The following is an 18,925-nucleotide window of genomic DNA, read 5'->3' as shown; positions in this document are numbered from 1 at the left end:
TCTGATTTAATAGTTCATCCCATAATAATAGACTGAAACTGACTGGACAGAAGATCAGACTCCGGACAGGCCTGTACGAGATGAAAGATTGTGAATGTTTATTACTCACAGGCTGGATGAAATGCTGAAGACCCACCTGCTCACACTAACCAAACCCTCACCTCAACCTGTAAACTGACTCTGGGATATTTGGGAAAACTTTAAAGTCGGTGTGAACCGGAAGTTAGACCGCTGTTCCAGTATGTTGATGCTCTTACCACTGAAGCAGAATATTGAGTAGAGGCGGGGATAAGGATTAGAGGGCATGGCTAAGACTGTAATCAGAGAAGAAGCCAATCCAAACGCAGGAGCAGATGCTCAGGCAGAATATTGAAGATATTACCAAAACATTAGCATCTGTCATTCTTCAGTGGGTTAGCTTTAGCAGATTAACACTGCAGACTTTAATGAAACGTTACCCATGTCCATCACACGCTGTTCAACACTTCATCTGGAAAGATTGCTGGTCATGAATTAAACTGAAATATAATGTGTTGAGCTGTAAAAGCAGATCTCCTCAGCGCTACAGCACTCACTCAGCAGATGCTGGAGATCTGGGTTCTCTGTGTACAGAGGAAACAAATAACCATTCAATGATCATGTGTGGATTTACTGCCATCCTGTGGTGGAGAGCAACTAACACACCGATTTAAAGAGACAGCACTGAAATCATCATCATCATGTCCTCATCTAAATGAGTCTTATAAAAGCCTACAAAACACTTTCAGTTTGGGCAGAAATTCTCATCAATAACTGGTGTAATATTCCTCTCCTATATTTACTGTCTGTTTATGAGTATTTCTAAAGCACATATTCCACATGATCTTATACTACATCTCTAATCCTACACAGTAAAGCCAACTACTACCTTATTAATCAGGGGTTCTCCAACACCACTTCTCCTGTAGATATCATGACGGTCATCGTTTGGTTCCAAACATGATGTGAATATCTCCTGGAATCTGCAGAATAATTATTTACATTCGGTATATGTAAGATAATCAGTCTTACAGGTTTAAATTCAGAATTGTGTGATCAGTGTGACACTGCTGCCCTCTGCTGGAGCTGTGGAGGACTGCGACTGTGTGTGTGTGTGTGTGTGTGTGTGTGTGTGTGTGTGTGTGTGTGTGTGTGTGTGTGTGTGTGTGTGAGTATAAAGTCTGGTGCAGTATAAATCTTGTGGTTGGGTAACAATAACTGAGTTAAGCATTATGGCAAAGAAAGACTAAACTAATTAGCTATTAGAATTTACCTTCTGGCGACGCAGTGGCGCAGTAGGTAGTGCTGTCGCCTCACAGCAAAAAGGTCACTGGTTTGAGTCTCGGCTGGGTCAGTTGGCGTTTCTGCGTGGAGTTTGCATATTCTCCCCGTGTTGGCGTAGGTTTCCTCCGGGTGCTCCGGTTTCCCCCACAGTCCAAACACATGCGGTACAGGTGAATTGGGTAGGCTAAATTGTCCCTAGTGTATGAGTGTGAAAGGGTGTGTGTGGATGTTGCAACTGGAAGGGCATCCGCAGAATAAAACATATGCTGGATGAGTTGGCAGTTCATTCCGCTGTGGCGATGCTGGATTAATATAGGGACTAAGCTGAAAAGTAAATAAGAATGAATGAACGAATTTACCTTTTAAAACTATTAGGTTCAATAGTGTGTTTAAACTTTATATTTAGTCTTCGACTGCATCTAAAACCATCTGCTTATTGCACGTTCAGAGCTAACAGGTTCAGTTCTGCACCCGAGAGATCGTGTTGGCTTTCAAACGAGCTCTACTGTGTGTGTCATTGTGTATCATTTGTATTTGTTGTTGTTTTTTTATTTACGCACGAGCAGAATTTAGCCAAACAGGAGCATTTTAATACAGTTTTATTCTAATACACTTATTTTACAATAGATAGATTTTTCCTGCACATTCAGCATAAACAAATGAGGAAAAAGTGATGGAAAAACAGTCAAATTTAATGATTACACATTTTATACCATATTAATTATTAAATCATAAAGATATATAGTTTTAAATCATAGATGAGGCAAAATCTCCACATGCATCACTGGTAAATTGTCTTACTTCCAGCCCCTTTACATTGTTTTCTGTTTATGAGCAATCACACAAACTGACGGGCATTATCAGAGGAAAAGGCATGTTCTGGTATATTATTTGCTCTAATCAAATGTTAATTGAGCTGTGATTAATCATTAGGGTTTAGCTGAAGCGGTGGTCCGCTCATGTGTGTAAATAAAGCCCTTTTCACAGTTTGAGGCTGATTCTTCTTCTGTTGGTCAACATGTCTTCATATCAGAAACACAAACAAGAGTACTTCTGAAACAACACTAGAAATAAATCAACTTACTGGCGATTTCACTGTTGTCCCTCTTTCCTCTGACATCTAAAATAAGAACATGTAAAATGCTGAAACGTGGACATTAATAAACACAGCTGATGAACAGACGCATCTAGTTTAAATCTTTAACAATACTGCATTAATCTGCAGAACACAGTTATTACTTTATATTAAAACGCTGTCATCAACAACTAAGAAATAAGCAACATGATTTAAAATTAGCATCAAATAAAAGCAACCTTCACCTGTCCTGCTGGTATTAATGAAGGATATTGGAGGCAGTGGGCGGAGCTTCAGCGTGACGTCATCACTGCGGATGCGTGAAAGACAGAAAGTGAAAGAAAACTGCAGAGAAAGCAGAAGCAGAAATCAGACAAAACCTTCCTGAATCTGGAGAAAACAGCGGATATTCACTCACAGGTATGTTTGAGAAATGTAAGATCTTGTTTAACAATGTTAAACTCTGAAATGGCACAATAGTGCATAGTTACCCTACTGAAAAATCCAGCTTAAACCAGCCTAGGCTGGTTGGCTGGTTTTAGCTGGTTGACCAGCCTGGTTTTAGAGGGGTTTTGTCCATTTCCAGGCTGGTTTCCAGCCATTTCCAGCCTGGTCTTAGCTGGTCAGGCTGGAAAATGACCAGCTAAAACCAGCTTGACCACCTAGCCAGGCTGGGAGCCCAGCCAAAACCAGCTATGTCCATCTTAACCCAGGCTGGTCAAGCTGGTTTTAGCTGGATTTAGCTGGTCATTTTCCAGTCTGACCAGCTAAGACCAGGCTGGAAATGGCTGGAAACCAGCCTGGAAATGGACAAAACCCCTCTAAAACCAGCCTGGTCAACCAGTTAAAACCAGCCAACCAGCCTAGGCTGGTTTAAGCTGGATTTTTCAGCAGGGTTACATACATTATATTGTAATATTTAAGTCTCTTGTTAAACGTCACTGAGCTCCTTGGCTAATTAATGTTTTACAGGACACATTTACGCTATACAGTGTTGATGTAAAGATGTGTCATTCATATTCCTGTCCATCATGTTATATTTGGTGTTTTTAGTAAACACTATTGTGTTGTGAACATCACTTTAGACTTTGACTGTGTTATAATGCTGTATAACTGACAGGTAAAACAACCAATCACATTTCATTTTGAGTCACATCATTATATGGGCATAGAGAGACATCCTCATATTAACAGATCAGTTAACAGAACCACTTTCATTCATGCAAATGTGGATGATCCTTCTCATGCCACGGTCACACTGGAGCTTGTGCATGTGGAATTCTGTAGTACAGCGCTGTGAAGAGGAGGGATTAAACATGATGATTAGACATAAACAGTGAGCATTCAGTCTATATTCTACAGTTCTGTCCAGAGAGGTCCTGTTTTCATCCTCGATTAGTCTCACACAGTCAAGTGATGTAATTTCACAGGTCAGAGTTCACCAAGCTTGAACTTTGCACCGCAGCAAACTGCGAAACTTGTTGCACGAGCTTGCGTTTCCAGTCTGACGCATTGGCGTGCGTATGAATGGAAGTCTACGGAGAGAAAGTGCTTCTTCTTCTTCTTCTAATTTTACGGCGGTTGGCATCCAGCGTTTTGGTGCATTACCGCCACCTTCAGCTCCGGAGTGTGGACCAGAGGTTAGGTTTACAGACTAATCATTTCCCCCCACTTCCCTCTTTCCTATCCTTTCTCATATACACACATACATACTTACACACACATACCTCACCCCTACTCATATGTATAATAATAATAATCATAACACTCATAATACTAATAACCACCACAGTACTCTTACTCCTTTTACTTCTACTATTTCTAATACTTGGTTATATTTAACTCTCTTCCCTTTACCTTCTATTATAATTTTACTTATTTATTTTATATCCTATCATAAACTTCTGTTTCTCTCAGGAACTTTATAAGTATTCTGGTCTGACCCCTGTCCTTTGTATCTAGTAAACCTTTTAATGTTATTTCCTGAATCCCTATCTCCCTTAGATCATTTCTCATTTCCTCCCTCTGTGTTTCATACCTTTTGCATTTTAGTATGACATGTTCTACTGACTCCTCTTCACTACAGCCCTGCTTCCCTATTAATTTAAGTGTTTTATTTAATAAACACTGACCCAGTCTTAATCTAGTTATCACTATTCCTTCCTGCCGGATACCATTACTGACTCTTGTGTTTAACAACCTGTTGAATTTTATACAAATGCCTTCCTTTCTTGTCTCTGTCCCAATTCTCTTGCCACATTTGATTTATTCCAGCCTGATCTCACGAGAAAACGTACGTATTTTACGTTTTGTCAGTTTAGTGGCTAATTCGTAAGAAATTGTATGATTTTAAAAAGGAGGCGTGGCCCCTAACCCCACCCCTAAACCCAACTGTCATTGGGGGATGAGCAAATCGTACTAAATCATACGAATTAGATTGTACGAATTCATACGAATTAGCCACTAACTCAAAAAGTTACGAATTGCCGTGGGATTGTGTTGGTTATTCTTACCCATATTAAACTTTTCACTTCTGCTTTACTAACCCTTATTTGCATTTCTACATTTTCTTTTGTTAACGCCCTTTTTTCCAATCTGTCAGCCGTTTCATTTCCCTTTATCCCTTCATGACCTGGAACACATATAAACTTCACCTCCTTTCCCTGATTTGTTATTTTTGTTATACACTGGAGTACTCCATACAGAATATCTTGTCTACTTGAAGAAAATGACCTTAGACTTGCAAGAGCTGATGCAGAGTCTGAACATACCAAGATTTTATCCTGCCCTGTCATTTCTACCCATCTTTATGCTACTAGCATAGCTAGCATCTCTACTGTGTACACTCCCACATAATCAGATGTCCTTCTATTTATTCCTATATTTTTTCTGGTATAACTACCCCCATCCAGACACTCCAGTTTCTGGGTTCTTTGCTCCATCTGTAAATATCTGTGTGTACTCTTTGTATTTTTCTTCGACCCTTTGGTTAAATATTCTTTCCAGATTGATGCTATCCCTTGCCTCATTCTTTTCCTCTAACACAAACCAGTCTACCTCTGGCCACACTAGCTTCCATGGAGCAATTTCTGCATATATGACAGTAGAACTCAAATTAAACACTCTTAATTCTTTTGCCACCATGTTTCCACACCGACCAAAATTCTCCCTTTGACTTTTCCCATTTTCCCAACTCTCCTGTAATACTGTTTTAGTGATATGTGAATTTGTATGTCCTTGTAAACTTACCTAATAATTAGCCATCAACTGTTTCCTTCTTAATTCCAGTGGCAATTCTCCCATTTCCACCTGAATAGCTGATACTCGTGTTGTTTTAAAAGCTCCACAACATATTCTCAGTGCCTGCGCCTGAATTACTTCTATTTTTTAAGTTTGACTTGGCTGCTGACCCATATACTACACTACCATAATCTAACACTGACCGTATTAGAGCTACATATATTGTATACAGCGATAGTGTGCTTGCAGCCCAATCCCTTCCCCTCAAACATCTCATTACATTAATTACCTTTTCACATTTTTCCTCCATTTTTTGAATGTGATCTACAAATGTTAAACGGGAGTCTAATTTAACTCTAAGTTTCCCGTACATCTGTATCTTAAGCTCCTCTGCAATTCTTCTCCTGGTGAAGAAAACCGACAGAGTTATTCAATGGAAAATTTAAACCCTCAATCATATCCCCATTCTACCTCTTTATTAGTTTCTTCCTGTAACTTCTTAATCATATGCTCCATATTCTTTCCTCTCTTCCACAATGCTCCATCATCCGCTAATAGTGACCTATCTATATCTTCTGGTTCTTTTTCAAACACATCATTGATCATTATAATAAACAGTAATGGACTTATCACACTCCCTTGAGGCGTGCCATTTTCATATATATTTGACATATCTGTCCCTACTCTTACCTGAATCTTCCCTCCAATTCCCATCTCATTTAGTTTAATCAATAACCCCTCCTTCCACATCATATCATAGGCTTTTTCTATATAAAAAAATACCGCTATTACATTCTCTTTATTAACTTGAGCCTTCTTAATTTCTGTTTCTAGTCTAGTCACTGAATCAATTGTAGACATTCCCTTCCTAAATCCACTTTGACATTTATCCAATAATCCTCGTTTTTCCAGGTCATACGTCAACCTCTCACTGATCCTTCTCTCCATGATTTTACAAAGATTAGATGTAAGAGCTATCGGTCTATAACTCGTGGGTTTAGTTGGATCTTTACCGGGTTTCCTTATTGGTATCACTATTGCCTCCTTCCAGATTTCAGGTAACTTTCCTTCCTTCCATATCTTATTGTACATATCTAAGAGCTTCAACATTGACCTTTCCTCCAGCTTCTTTAGCATTAGATAACATATTTGATCTTTTCCTGGAGATGTAGGTTTCGCTTTATTAATTGCTCTCACCATCTCTGCCAAAGTAAACGGATCATCTAATTCATTTCCTGTTTCTTTCTTCCTATTAAGCCTATGAAAATGCTGATTCATAGTTACTGTTGTCCTCCTCCTCCCTTTTCTGAACTATGTATCTTAACAAATGCTTCTGCTATAATCTCTGCTTTCTCCTTATTTGACGTTGCTATTTTCTCTTCAGTTACTATTACTGGGTATTCCCGCTGTCTTCTGTCTCCTCCCATTCCCTGTATTTCTCCTATTGGTGTAGTTCTGCCTATTTCCCAACTTGTTCTCTTTGCTTGACGTACTGTTCTGACTACTGCTTGAGCTTTTTTATACTGGATAAGATGTTTCTTTTTAGTACTCTAAAAGCTTTGTTTCTTTCTCTTATCGCCTTCCAACATTCCTCGTTCCACCATGGCACAGCTTTCCGTTTTCTCTTGGTTTCCTTATTGGAGATAGCCTCCTCTGCTGCACTAATAATTGCTGTTGTAACTTGATTATTGACTACATTTATATCATCCTGAACTTCAATCTTTATCATTAACTCATAACTGATTTTTGTAAACATTTCCCAGTCAGCTTGACCAAAATTCCATTTAGGGATTCTACAGTCTAACCCCATTTCCGATCTCTCACCTACTGAACTTATGATTGGGTAGTGATCACTTCCTACTGTAGATGCGGTCCACACCTCCCATTTACAACTTCTCGACAAAGAACTAGTTACTAATGTTATATTTAAGACAGATTCAGTTCCTGTTGCTACATTTATTCTAGTTCCTCTACCATCATTCAAACACACCAAATCTCTTTCGTCTATCAGTTCTTCTATTATTTTACCGTTAGCATCTGTATGTGTCCTACCCCACATTGAACTGTGGGCATTAAAATCAGCACACCACATTACCCTATGACTGTCCTGTCCCTCTATATTTAATAGCTTTTCTATTTCCAACTTTTTACATGGATTATAATAATTAATTATTCTAATTACCTCACATTTTTCCCATACCTCCACTACCATGTACTCCTGTTCCTCACCTATTCCCACTACTCTATTCTGAATCCCATTCTTAATGAAAACTGCAGATCCTCCTCCACCTCCCTCACTGTTTCTGTCTCTTCTAACTATTGAATATTGATGTATTACATAATCTAAATTTGGCTATAGCCATGTTTCTTGTATACACATCACTTCTGGTTCCTCATTTAACTCATTTATAAACTGTTTAAATTATTGTCCATTAGCTCAAATGCTCCTAGCATTCCATTGTAAGATTATAACCATTCATATTACTACCCAATACATGATGCTTCCTGACCTGACTGATTCGTAAGGATTTCCCTCACCTCTTCCCATGTCAGTCCAACTAATCCTAGATGTTTGACAGCAGCACTTACTACCAGCTGTATTTTCTCATTTTTGATTTTATTTCTGCTGTACTATTGATCACTCCTTCTGTAAACGTTATTAGTTCTATTCTTCTATAGTAGATTGTTTCTGATTTGTCTTGCTGTTGAGATTCAGGACCGCTTCATTTTCTTTGTTTTTCTTTTCTCCTGACACTTTAACCTCTTCAGTGTATGTGATTATTTCTCCACTCTTATCTTTTGTATATTAGTCTCTCTTCATTATTTCACAGCCACTGAATGCCACATTGTGAGCACCTCCACATTTACAACATTTTGGTTGAACCCCTGCTCCACAGGTTCCGTATTCATGATCCCCTCCACACCTAGCACACCTTCTTTGCCTATTACAGATATTTGCTGTGTGGCCAAATCTTTGGCAATTATAGCACCTCAATGGTTTTGGTACATACACTCTCACTGGATAACTCACAAATCTAAGAAATGCTTGCTGTGGCACTGCCACTTCATCAAACTCTAATAACACGGTTTTACTGTCTTTAACCTCTCCATCTCTTGTTGTTTTCATTCTTGTAACATTCACTACTTTTGCTCCTTTTATATTCTTTTTAATTTCTTCTTCTGTTACACTGAATGATACTCCTGTGATCACCCCTCTGGTTACACGTTTCCTCCCCACTCCCACCCTAGCTGTTTTTCCACCTTACATTTGACCACATCCTTAATTTTCAGGGCTTTCTCCATTTGTCCAGCATCAGCACATCTTATAAGTAGGTTACCATCATTGAGGATTTTTGCGTGCTCTATCTGCCCTATTTTATTTGCCAGGCTTGTTAACCCAAATGGGTTTCAAACAGCCTCAAGTCCACTCAGGAGCTGATTTGAAGTCCTGTGGTCATTTGGACATTTACTATTGGTGTGTGTGTGAGTTCAGTGGCACACACAGCCGATGGATGATGGATGGAGAAATAGATATTGTCCTTAAGCACTTTTGCTCTAAGTGTGTTTGGATGGAGGCCGTCTGATGACAACAGTTGTCTTTGAGGAAAAGCAGACCAGAGGGACCGCAAACAGAACAAACAAGATTATGAGGACCTCAGGATAAGGAAAAACAGACTAACATAAGCATAGATGCTGTTCAAAGTATATCTTTTTGGGAAGTGCAAGGGGATTTGCATTTCAAAGTTAAGCATTTTTATTTAATGTTTTAAACTAATAACAACACTAAAACTAAACTAACCCTCACTGGGACAGTTTTGGGGACAACATTTTAAAAATGCTCCTGTTTTGTCTTTCATCTCATCTATATTATCCTCATTGTTAAACTCAGCAGTGTAGCTAACCTATATCCATTATTTACCTCTTCAGGCATGGCGTCCTCCAGTGGTCTGAATGAGGAGCTCCAGTGCTCCATCTGTCTGGATGTGTTCACTGATCCAGTCACCACTCCATGCGGACACAACTTCTGCAGAACCTGCCTGAACAAGTGCTGGACAATCACACACACCTGCTGCTGTCCTTTATGTAAAGAGGAATTCAGCAAACAGCCTGATCTGAAGGTCAACATCGCACTGAGAGAGGTGGTGGAGCACTTTAAGCAGCAGAGCAGTCCAGCAGAATCTGAGGTGTTGTGTGATATCTGTGAAGACAGAAAGCAGAAAGCAGTGAAGTCCTGCCTGACCTGTCAAAGCTCTTACTGTGAGAATCACCTGGAGCCCCATTACAGAGTCCCACGCCTGAAGAAACACACACTGATCAGCGCTGTGGAGAATCTGGAGGATTACATATGCCCGAAACACGAGAGACCTCTGGAGCTGTTCTGCAGAGATGATCAGATGTGTGTGTGTTTGTTCTGCACTGAAGGAGAACACCAGAGCCACAACACTGTTCCTATAGAGCAGGAGAGCCAGCAGAAGAAGGCAAGAGTCTCTAACAACACTTTAAACAGCACATTAAACCGTTAACATGCAGGATATTGCGTAACGCTTAACTTTATTTCTTTAAAGCAGCCATCAGTCTTTCATTACATCAGATAATAGCTGATTTTGTCCATGTTCCAGAAGATTTACCTCAGAACTGAACAAAAGCATAAAACATTGCAATTTCACATTCATAACATTAGTAAAATATTCAAATGAGCCAGAAATCCATCTGTAAAATCATTGATAAGTGTCGTTTTCTCCCTCTCTCTATGTAGAATCAGCTTGTGAAGACACAGACAGACGTGCAGCAGATGATCCAGGACAGAATGAAGAAGATTCAAGAGATCCAGCACTCAGTACAGCTGAGAAAGGTCAGCAGAAGGATATTACTCTCTCTATAATCTTCTACATCTTATAGTATAATGATTTAGCTCATACATGTGCTGATTAAAATGCAGTAAAATGTACATATTTCTTAATTCTCTATTAGATTTAGACTGGATTCAACTTTATTGTCATGACACAAGTAGCAGGCAGCAAAATGCAGTTTAGGTCAAAATAACGATGTATAACAGATCTGTAAACTGATCTCCCTGATCAGAGGAACACAGAGAAGGAGAAGTCCAGCAGTGTGGAGCTCTTCAATGGTCTGATCCGCTCCTTCGAGAGATGTCAGTCAGATCTGCTGAAGATGATGGAGGAGCAGCAGAAAGCAGCAGAGAAACAGGCTGAAGATCTGATTAAAGAGCTGCAGCAGGAGATCACAGAGCTGAAGAGCAGAAACACTGAGCTGGAGAAGCACATGCACTCTGAAGATCATCTCCACCTCATACAGGTCTGTCTGCATCTGTCAGGGATGATAGTTCAGAAATAACTCTACCTGTAATGACGGATGTCTCCTCTCTCCGGCTGTAGGTTTACCCATCCCTCAGCAGCTCTGTAAACACCAAGAGCTGGTCTGAGATCAGTGTTGACTCTGATGTGGATGCGCTGCTCCCACTACACAGAGCTCTGACTATACTAAGAAAAACCCAGGAGACGATACATGAAAACATCAGTCAAACTGGTATGTAATCAAACAGAGTTGATTTTTATTCATTTTTATTCATTTAAGAAAGAGAAATCTGATAATCAAGATGATCCCTGTTGAAGATGATCAGACAGTTGCGTGACCTTAGTAAACTTGCCATACTAGTGCTAAGGCCAGGACACACCATGCCACTGCCATACAAGAAGTGTCAATGAGAGCCAACTGTGTTGTAGCCTCACATCTGTTTCTGTCTGGTTCCATCTGGATCAAAAAACTGCCTGTACACACCAAATGGACGGCAGCCGATTGATTCAAAAGCAGGTATTCAACGCCTGTGTGTTTTCCTGATCAACAAAATGAAACCAAAGTACAGACGTGCATGCACACAAAGTAATCAAAGCAGCATTCAGCACCATTATCACAGCACTTGTAACCACCAAAGGATTCGCTCATGCTAATGTGTCTGAAAATCTAATGATCCATATTGTTTGCAAATATTTGAGAAATATAGCGAAACTCCAGCCACATCTTTGCTTTCCTTCTTGGCTGGAATTGTTTATTTGAGTAGGTCTCTTCAGTTTTTGCTCTTCAGTTTTTGGAACCCCCCGACCGTGCACAGACATCACAACTCCAGGGAAGACAGGTCACAGGAGGTGGAACAGGAAATAAGATGATTCAAGAAAGAGAGGCAAAAAAAACTCCCTCTCACCTTGCTCCTAAGTTAGAGCAATGTGAGATCAGGGAGAAAGAAAAAGCCCCAGCAATCTAGCACAACAAACACACCGACAAGACATAACATTGCCACAGGGGATGGGAACAGGGGGTGTGGATATAGTCCGGTAAGGGCGGGCAGCCATCAGGTCCTGCAGCCATGAAGGCGCTGGTCACAGACCCGCCTACCCCCTCCAGTGGGTGAAAGCATACGAAGGCGTTGGATTGGGGCCAGGAAGTGTCGTGCTGTTTATCTGTGTGTGTGTGTGCGTAAGCCTGTATAGTCCAACAGGTGTCCTTGACAGGGAGCAGGAATTTCAGAGCGTCTCCTTATCTTGGTATCCTGGAGAAGTTGTTTTCCTCCAGCCCAGGCCGTCTGGCAGGAGAAAAGAAAACACAGGGAAGCCGAAAGAGTAGAAAGATACTTCAACTTTAGGTCAATACCTGCCAATTTCACAGATATTTAATGTCCATCACTCGTCTTCAAATCTGGCTAAATCTTGTTGCAAAGCTGCTAACTTCACCCCGATGTTTTCCAGTTTGCGATCTAATATTGCAGTCTGATTATTAGCAAGCCTGCCCATCAGCGCTTCAATCAAGCCGGCCAGCCTGGTGGGGTTTTGAGCAGCACTGACCGCTTTCATCATTCGTCGATACGCCAGGGCCCCGCATAAGCCCATTAGCAGAAACCCTGTTATCAAAGTTCCGAATAGGTAAATGTCTTCAATATCCTCCAGAGACAGAGCAGCCAGGCACAGGACGCGCCACTTCTCCCACCCGTCCATCACGTATCCAGCTGCAAACGTCCCCGCAGGACAGGTGGGCTCTCCCGAGCCCAAACTTCTCGTCGAGAAGATGGTGTCAATCGCATTCAGAGACCAGTTGATCAAATCCATAATTCCTTATTTGTTTGGATAGCAGGGCACGGAGAGTCTCAGAGATAGAATAAGACAAAGACAAGAGGAGCTAGCGAGAAGAGATCTGGGACGGAGAGGGAAAAAGTGCGACCGCCTTCGCCGAGAGCCAAAGAAGAAGAACACACTATCTGGATCCATGCTGACCAATGAAATGACCAACAGCTGACTGTCAGATAGGTGTGATAGGCCTTTAGAATATTGAAATAAATTCACTTACCAAACCTTCTTAAAGGAACACTCCACCTTTATTAAAAAATACGCTTATGAGCAACGTTTATTTTTCCATCCTGCATGTTCACAACCAGGACACACACCGGGAACAGCGTGTCTGCATCAAGCAGTAGCTGCATGTGAGGCACGTGTTTTTTCATGCATGTGTCAGTTTGTTCTTGACTAAACTACATTGTTTTTTGTCATACTAACAACAAATACAGCAAGGAAAAATATTTTGCAGAGATTTTTCTGCTTGAGAAAATGCATGTTTGGTGTGAGAATACCGTCAATTGAGTGACGGTCACACAGAATAAGCGAGAGTTGGCAGTCCTGCTCATTTTAGAATGAAATGCTACTGGTCAAACTGATTTAATTCAATATGCTAAGCTAAGCTAAAAGTGACCCTGCCAAAACAAGAAATCGGCTGAATGGATTAAACAGTAGGTAGTTCAAGCCCCAGCTGGGTCAGTTGGTGTTTCTGTGTGGAGTTTGCATGTTGGCGTGGATTTCCTCTGGGTGCACATGTTTCCCCCACAGTCCAAACATATGCGGTACAGGTGAATTGGGTAGGCTAAATTGTCCGTAGTGTGTGTGTGTGTGTGAATGAGTGTGTCTGGGTGTTTCCCAGAGATGGGTTGCGGCTGGAAGGGCAACCGCTGCGTAAAACTTGCTGGATAAGTTGGCGGTTCATTCCGCTGTGGTGACCCCTGATTAATAAAGGGACTAAGCTGACAAGTAAATGAATGAATGAATGTTTTGTTTATTACCCGAGTCTGAACGATCCTTCATCTTGAAAACAGACCATATTCTCTCTGTTACCTCTCGGTCACTTGAGCGCCCAAATGTAACCCACAAGCAGCAGAATGAGTTAGAATCAGACGTCTGTGAAAAGTTTCTTTGCTAAGGAGAAAAGGCCCAATGAAGGACCCACAAACTGCCAAGGAGTGAATCTGCAACACATTCATCAACAAATCAGGTGAATCCAGCATGTCTGTGCAAGAAGATCAGCTGCTGGAGATCGCGAATGACGAGCGCTTTTAGGGGCTGTTCGCATATTGCATCTTTCTACAGTTCACATAAGCTTCTTGTTTCCAATGGAGGTGCACGGCTTGCACATACAAGCAGTGTGAGGCGCTGCATATATAAAACTAGCATCAGTGTGACAGCTTTTCGTCCTCTGAGAAAACTATTGGTCATTTAGCAACCTATGAACCACCCAGCACCAAAATCACCTCAACATGAAATTAAAAATAATAACTTTTATTTACTTTAGTTTACAATGCAGGTTTCATCTTTTATCTATTTTAATTTTAAACATATCTATTATTAATTTTTATCTCTACAAAGATATAAATCACCAGCCCCCTGCAATCTAGCCCATGCAGATCACTGGAGAACTACAAATCTGCCACCAAAATTCCATCATACCTGTACTGCTGACCATCGCCTCTCTGACATCTCTTAATAAATCCTGCATTTGGATTCTCCAGAGTCCTCCAGCGTCCTCACATGACAACTGTACTATAAATACAATATATAAACATTTGGATATTAGTTAATATTATTACTGAAATGAATATTAAAACCAAGCAGAAGCTATTGTAAATGTACCTTTTTGTTATTCAGATAATTTGGGTATTAAATCAGTCTAAAGCAGGTTTTATTTGTCCATCAACTGAACATGAAATAATAAAAGGTTTTAGAAATGTATACTAATGTATGATATATATCAAATACCATTAATGCAATGTAAACATTCAGTCATTCATTTTCAGCTTAGTCCCTTCATTCATCAGGGGTCGCCACAGCGGAATGAACCACCAACTATTCCAGCATATGTTTTATGCAGCGGATGCCCTTCCAGCTGCAACCCAGTACTGGGAAACACCCATACACACTTACACTCATACACTACGGCCAGTTTAGTTGATCAATTCCCCTATAGCGCATGTGTTTGGACTGTGGGGGAAACCGGAGCACCCGGAGGAAACCCTTTGTTTCTTAAAGCATAAACAAAAATTCAAGCATTTTGAATCTCTGCTGGTTTCCTGCCTCATACTTTATTGAAAGTGTATTTACTGGAAACACATTCCACTGTTTTACACATCTCTGCATGAGCCACAATTAAACTGATCCCATCTGGGGTAAACTCACTGTTAACCTGTACGTGTTGCTGTAATTCAGTCGTCTTGTGTCCACAGGGTTGAAGAGTGTTCAGCAGTATGCAGGTACAGTCACACCATTATCTAAAACACACTTACTATATCTGTTTAATCTGTATTATGACACATGAACATGTTCTGGAGTGGATTAATAATGTCTGATTCCCCTCAGTGGATGTGACTCTGGATCCTGACACGGCGAATCCATTTCTCATCCTGTCTGATGATGGAAAACAAGTCAGTCTTGGAGATGTTGAGAGGAACGTTCCAGAAAACCCAAAGAGATTTGATGAAACTGCTTGTGTTCTGGGGAAACAGGGCTTCAGTAGAGGGAGATTTTACTATGAGGTGCAGGTGCAGGGGAAGACTGACTGGGTTATAGGAGTGGTCAAAGAATCCATCAACAGAAAAGAGGATATTGATGAGATGAATTTGAATGGACTCTGGGTGATTATGAGTTTCGAGGATCAATATGCAGTTGGTAGTAATTCAATATTCATGGTACTTCCAAACGCAAACCCTGAGAAGGTTGGAGTGTTTGTGGATTATGAGGAGGGTTCGGTCTCCTTTTATAATGTGGATGCCAGATCTCACATCTACACCGTCACTGCTCAGACTTTCACTGAGACACTCTATCCATACTTTAGTCCAAGAAATAATAATGACGGTAAAAACTCAGACGCAATGATCATCACACCTGTCTGCTCTATTTAACAAGTCAAATGAACAAGCATAATCATGCAGATTTTACTAAGTAAACTATGTAGACACAAAAACCAAAGACTGTGTCAGGATTTCAGTTCATCTTAAAGGCAGAAATCATCAATAATACAGAAATCATCAATAATACATAGAGTTTAGCATTTACTCATCTTATACTGCGTAGAGCTCTGTCTTTCTGTTTTGTGATTAAACTGTTCTGTGCTTTCCTTCTGTTCTGACTGAAAATCAACACTGGACTGTTCATTACTGGACTCCCGTAACCAGATCTCAACACTGTGGAGTAAAGACACTGCACACACTAATTAATGTCTGCTATTTCTATCAATAACAGGGGGTTTGACCACCCTAATTAACACTTGATCCCCCTGAAGGTATGGGAGATGTATGGGGCGGTCAGTCCTTTATAGAGAAATAGTTCACTCTAATCTGTATTTTAAATAATGTTGTTAATAATTACAATAATAGATCATATAAATACACACTATCTGACAAATGGTTCAAACCACTGTGAATGCAGATATTTAGGGTTTACGTTTTTAAAACAGAACTTGGTATTTTCTGCTCAGTTTTTTCTGCACTTTAAATCTGCTGAAATGAAATCTGATTAAAATATGGGGAAATTGTATTTCATTGTATTGTATGTCATGTGGAATAATACAATAACATGTTGAATAATAAAACCAACATCAGAATGAATGGCTTGTCCTTTATTAATGAATAATTAGCTTAAATTCACTGCCCTTCGACATGTGCTGAAACTAGATTAATGGGTTAATTATTCGCTCTAAACACTATTGTTTAGTTCTGCTTACATTATCAATGTCATATTAACCTCTATCACTGATCAATAATAGAGGCAGACACACACACACACACACACACACACACACACGAGTGCACTTTAACATCTATTAAAACTGATCAACATGTATAAAAGTGGGAATGTGTCTAAAATTATTATAAACGTCACACATTACATTACTTATTTTATTATACTTTAATATTTTAGATGTAAAATTACGCATTGTGGCATGTGCCAGTGGCATCTGTACGTCAGATGTCATGTCACCATGTTAAAGCTGCTGCTGGAGAAATGCTGATCTCTATTCAGATGTCACCACAGTCACTCGTAATATCAGCGCTCCACTGATAATGCCTTTATATAGTGGAGGAGTGTGCGCTTAACTCTGAGTTGCTCTTCTCAAAGTTGACTGACTTAACTCAGATCAGCTATTCTGAAACCCAAAACTCTGAGTTTTTAATCTCTCAGTAAATCAACTCAGAGTTCACGTTTAAACTCAGAGTTGGTTAAACCTCCGTACTGAAACAGACCCCAGTTTTGTTGAATTGGTATTGGTATAGGCCTTTAACATCTGACAAAGAGACAACCACTGAAAGCTAGTCTATTTATACTGTTTAAAGTGGCTGACAGTAATAAATATTCTTAATAAAGGAATTAATCTGCATGGTTTTTGAGCTGTGCAGTGCTGTAGCTGCTTAATTAGGCCTACTATGCTACTGTATTTCAATACCGGTCATTATACAGCTCTTGAAGAGACACTGTTCTAATTAACATATGTAAGCATTGAAGAATGACTGCCTCCACTACACGCTGGAGCACACAGACAAATTACAGTCATTTAAACGTGGGATTTTTGCCTTTACTCACTTCAGTAAGTGTCAGAAAGTACTGAATTAATATTATATATTAAATATGTAATTAGATAATTTGATATTCTCTGCTATCAATCTCTTAACACAGAGAGATTGAATCAAATCCCATTACACTTGTTCATCACTGAATGAATTGAATATACACTGATTCTGATTAAAGCTACAATAATTGTTCAGTGAAGTGAATCAATCTCTCGTTTTCATCTGTTGTTTGATTTACGTAAATTATCACTTTAATAAAGCACACATCATTTGGCTACATCTGATTAAACCCACCACATGTTTATGTGTACTTGTCTAGTCACACAACTATAACAGAGAGTGTGTATTTTCTCTCCTGCTCAGATGGATGCACCTGGAAGTTTATATAGGAATGATGAAGGCGCATTACTTTAAAGTAAAGGAACAGGATGCATTTTCATAAACATGTCACAGCGTTTTCATAACTACTGGAGGTCCAAAATAAAAAGCTAAATTCTCTGCACAGCTCGTCATCATCATCATCATCATCATCATCATCATCATCATCATCATCATCTCTGAGAGAAGGAGCTGTACTATACATATAGGAAGGATTGGCTCATATATCCTTAAAACACGTTTAGTTTTGATTCTCTTTAAATGTCACTGGTGCTGATGATTTACAATTACTGATGATTAATAAAAATAAATGTCACTATACAAATAATGTTTATGTTTCAAATAAGCAAATCAAAACACACATTAATTGGTCAAACCTGATTTATTTTTACTTCACAGAAATCAGGGATACTAAAAAGATGAAGAAAAATAAAGTGTGTAAATTTAACTGATCATCACTACACAAGCTTAAGTGACCCTGAAATGTGAATGAAATCTCATTCATACTTGAGTTTAAATTAAATATAATGAATATATATATGACTTCGTGTACAGTCTGAGTTTAACCCTGCGTGACGAGATCAGAGCATTTCAGCACACGTCTAAATGAAGTGTACATCACTGACGGTGTTAACTCATTATTTTATAAAGGACTACTGCTAGAAAAGCACTCTGAACAGAAAACCGCCAAGAACAAGTGTCATCAATGATCTATAGATCAATAGACCTGTGCATGAAGAGTTTCATCTCACAATGAGGGAATTAAATAAAAACAGACCTGATTTTGGATTTATTGTGATGTATAATGTGATATGGCTAGTACAGTTTCTATGAGTGATACCTCATTTCAATAGAGGTAAAGTTGGTTTTATATTTGCACATTCGTTCATTTAGCTGTCTCTATATTGTTTACCATGTTACTTTGAATATTCAATCGGAATTAGCATGCAAGGATGACTTCAAAACAACATCAACACTATCTAATTGACTGTGAACAATGCTGTACTTTGATAGTCATTGGCTGCTTATATTATTTC

General features: G+C 39.5%; 1 protein-coding gene across 1 annotated transcript; it reads left to right on the top strand.

Annotated features, from left to right (window-relative positions):
* The first annotated feature begins 2,703 nt into the window (after positions 1–2,703).
* On the top strand, positions 2,704–15,958 carry btr32 (bloodthirsty-related gene family, member 32). Its single transcript, XM_056449519.1, has 7 exons — positions 2,704–2,797; positions 9,545–10,095; positions 10,374–10,469; positions 10,700–10,933; positions 11,014–11,164; positions 15,171–15,197; positions 15,304–15,958. The coding sequence occupies exons 2-7, from the start codon at positions 9,547–9,549 to the stop codon at positions 15,843–15,845; spliced, it is 1,599 nt and encodes a 532-aa protein (XP_056305494.1). The 5' UTR covers positions 2,704–2,797; positions 9,545–9,546; the 3' UTR covers positions 15,846–15,958.
* The last annotated feature ends 2,967 nt before the right edge of the window (positions 15,959–18,925 follow it).

Source organism: Danio aesculapii, chromosome 23, assembly GCF_903798145.1.
Source record: "Danio aesculapii chromosome 23, fDanAes4.1, whole genome shotgun sequence".
Classification (NCBI taxonomy): Eukaryota; Metazoa; Chordata; class Actinopteri; order Cypriniformes; family Danionidae; genus Danio; species Danio aesculapii.
The sequence above is the reverse complement of the archived record's forward strand: the minus strand, read 5'-3'. Positions and strand labels throughout refer to the sequence as shown.

Coding starts and splice junctions, on each gene's coding strand:
- btr32 (XM_056449519.1), top strand. CDS start 9,547: ATGGCGTCCTCCAGTGGTCTGAATGAGGAGCTCCAGTGCTCCATCTGT. Junction 10,096..10,373: donor AGGAGAGCCAGCAGAAGAAG/GCAAGAGTCTCT, acceptor CTCTCTATGTAG/AATCAGCTTGTGAAGACACA. Junction 15,198..15,303: donor GAGTGTTCAGCAGTATGCAG/GTACAGTCACAC, acceptor GATTCCCCTCAG/TGGATGTGACTCTGGATCCT.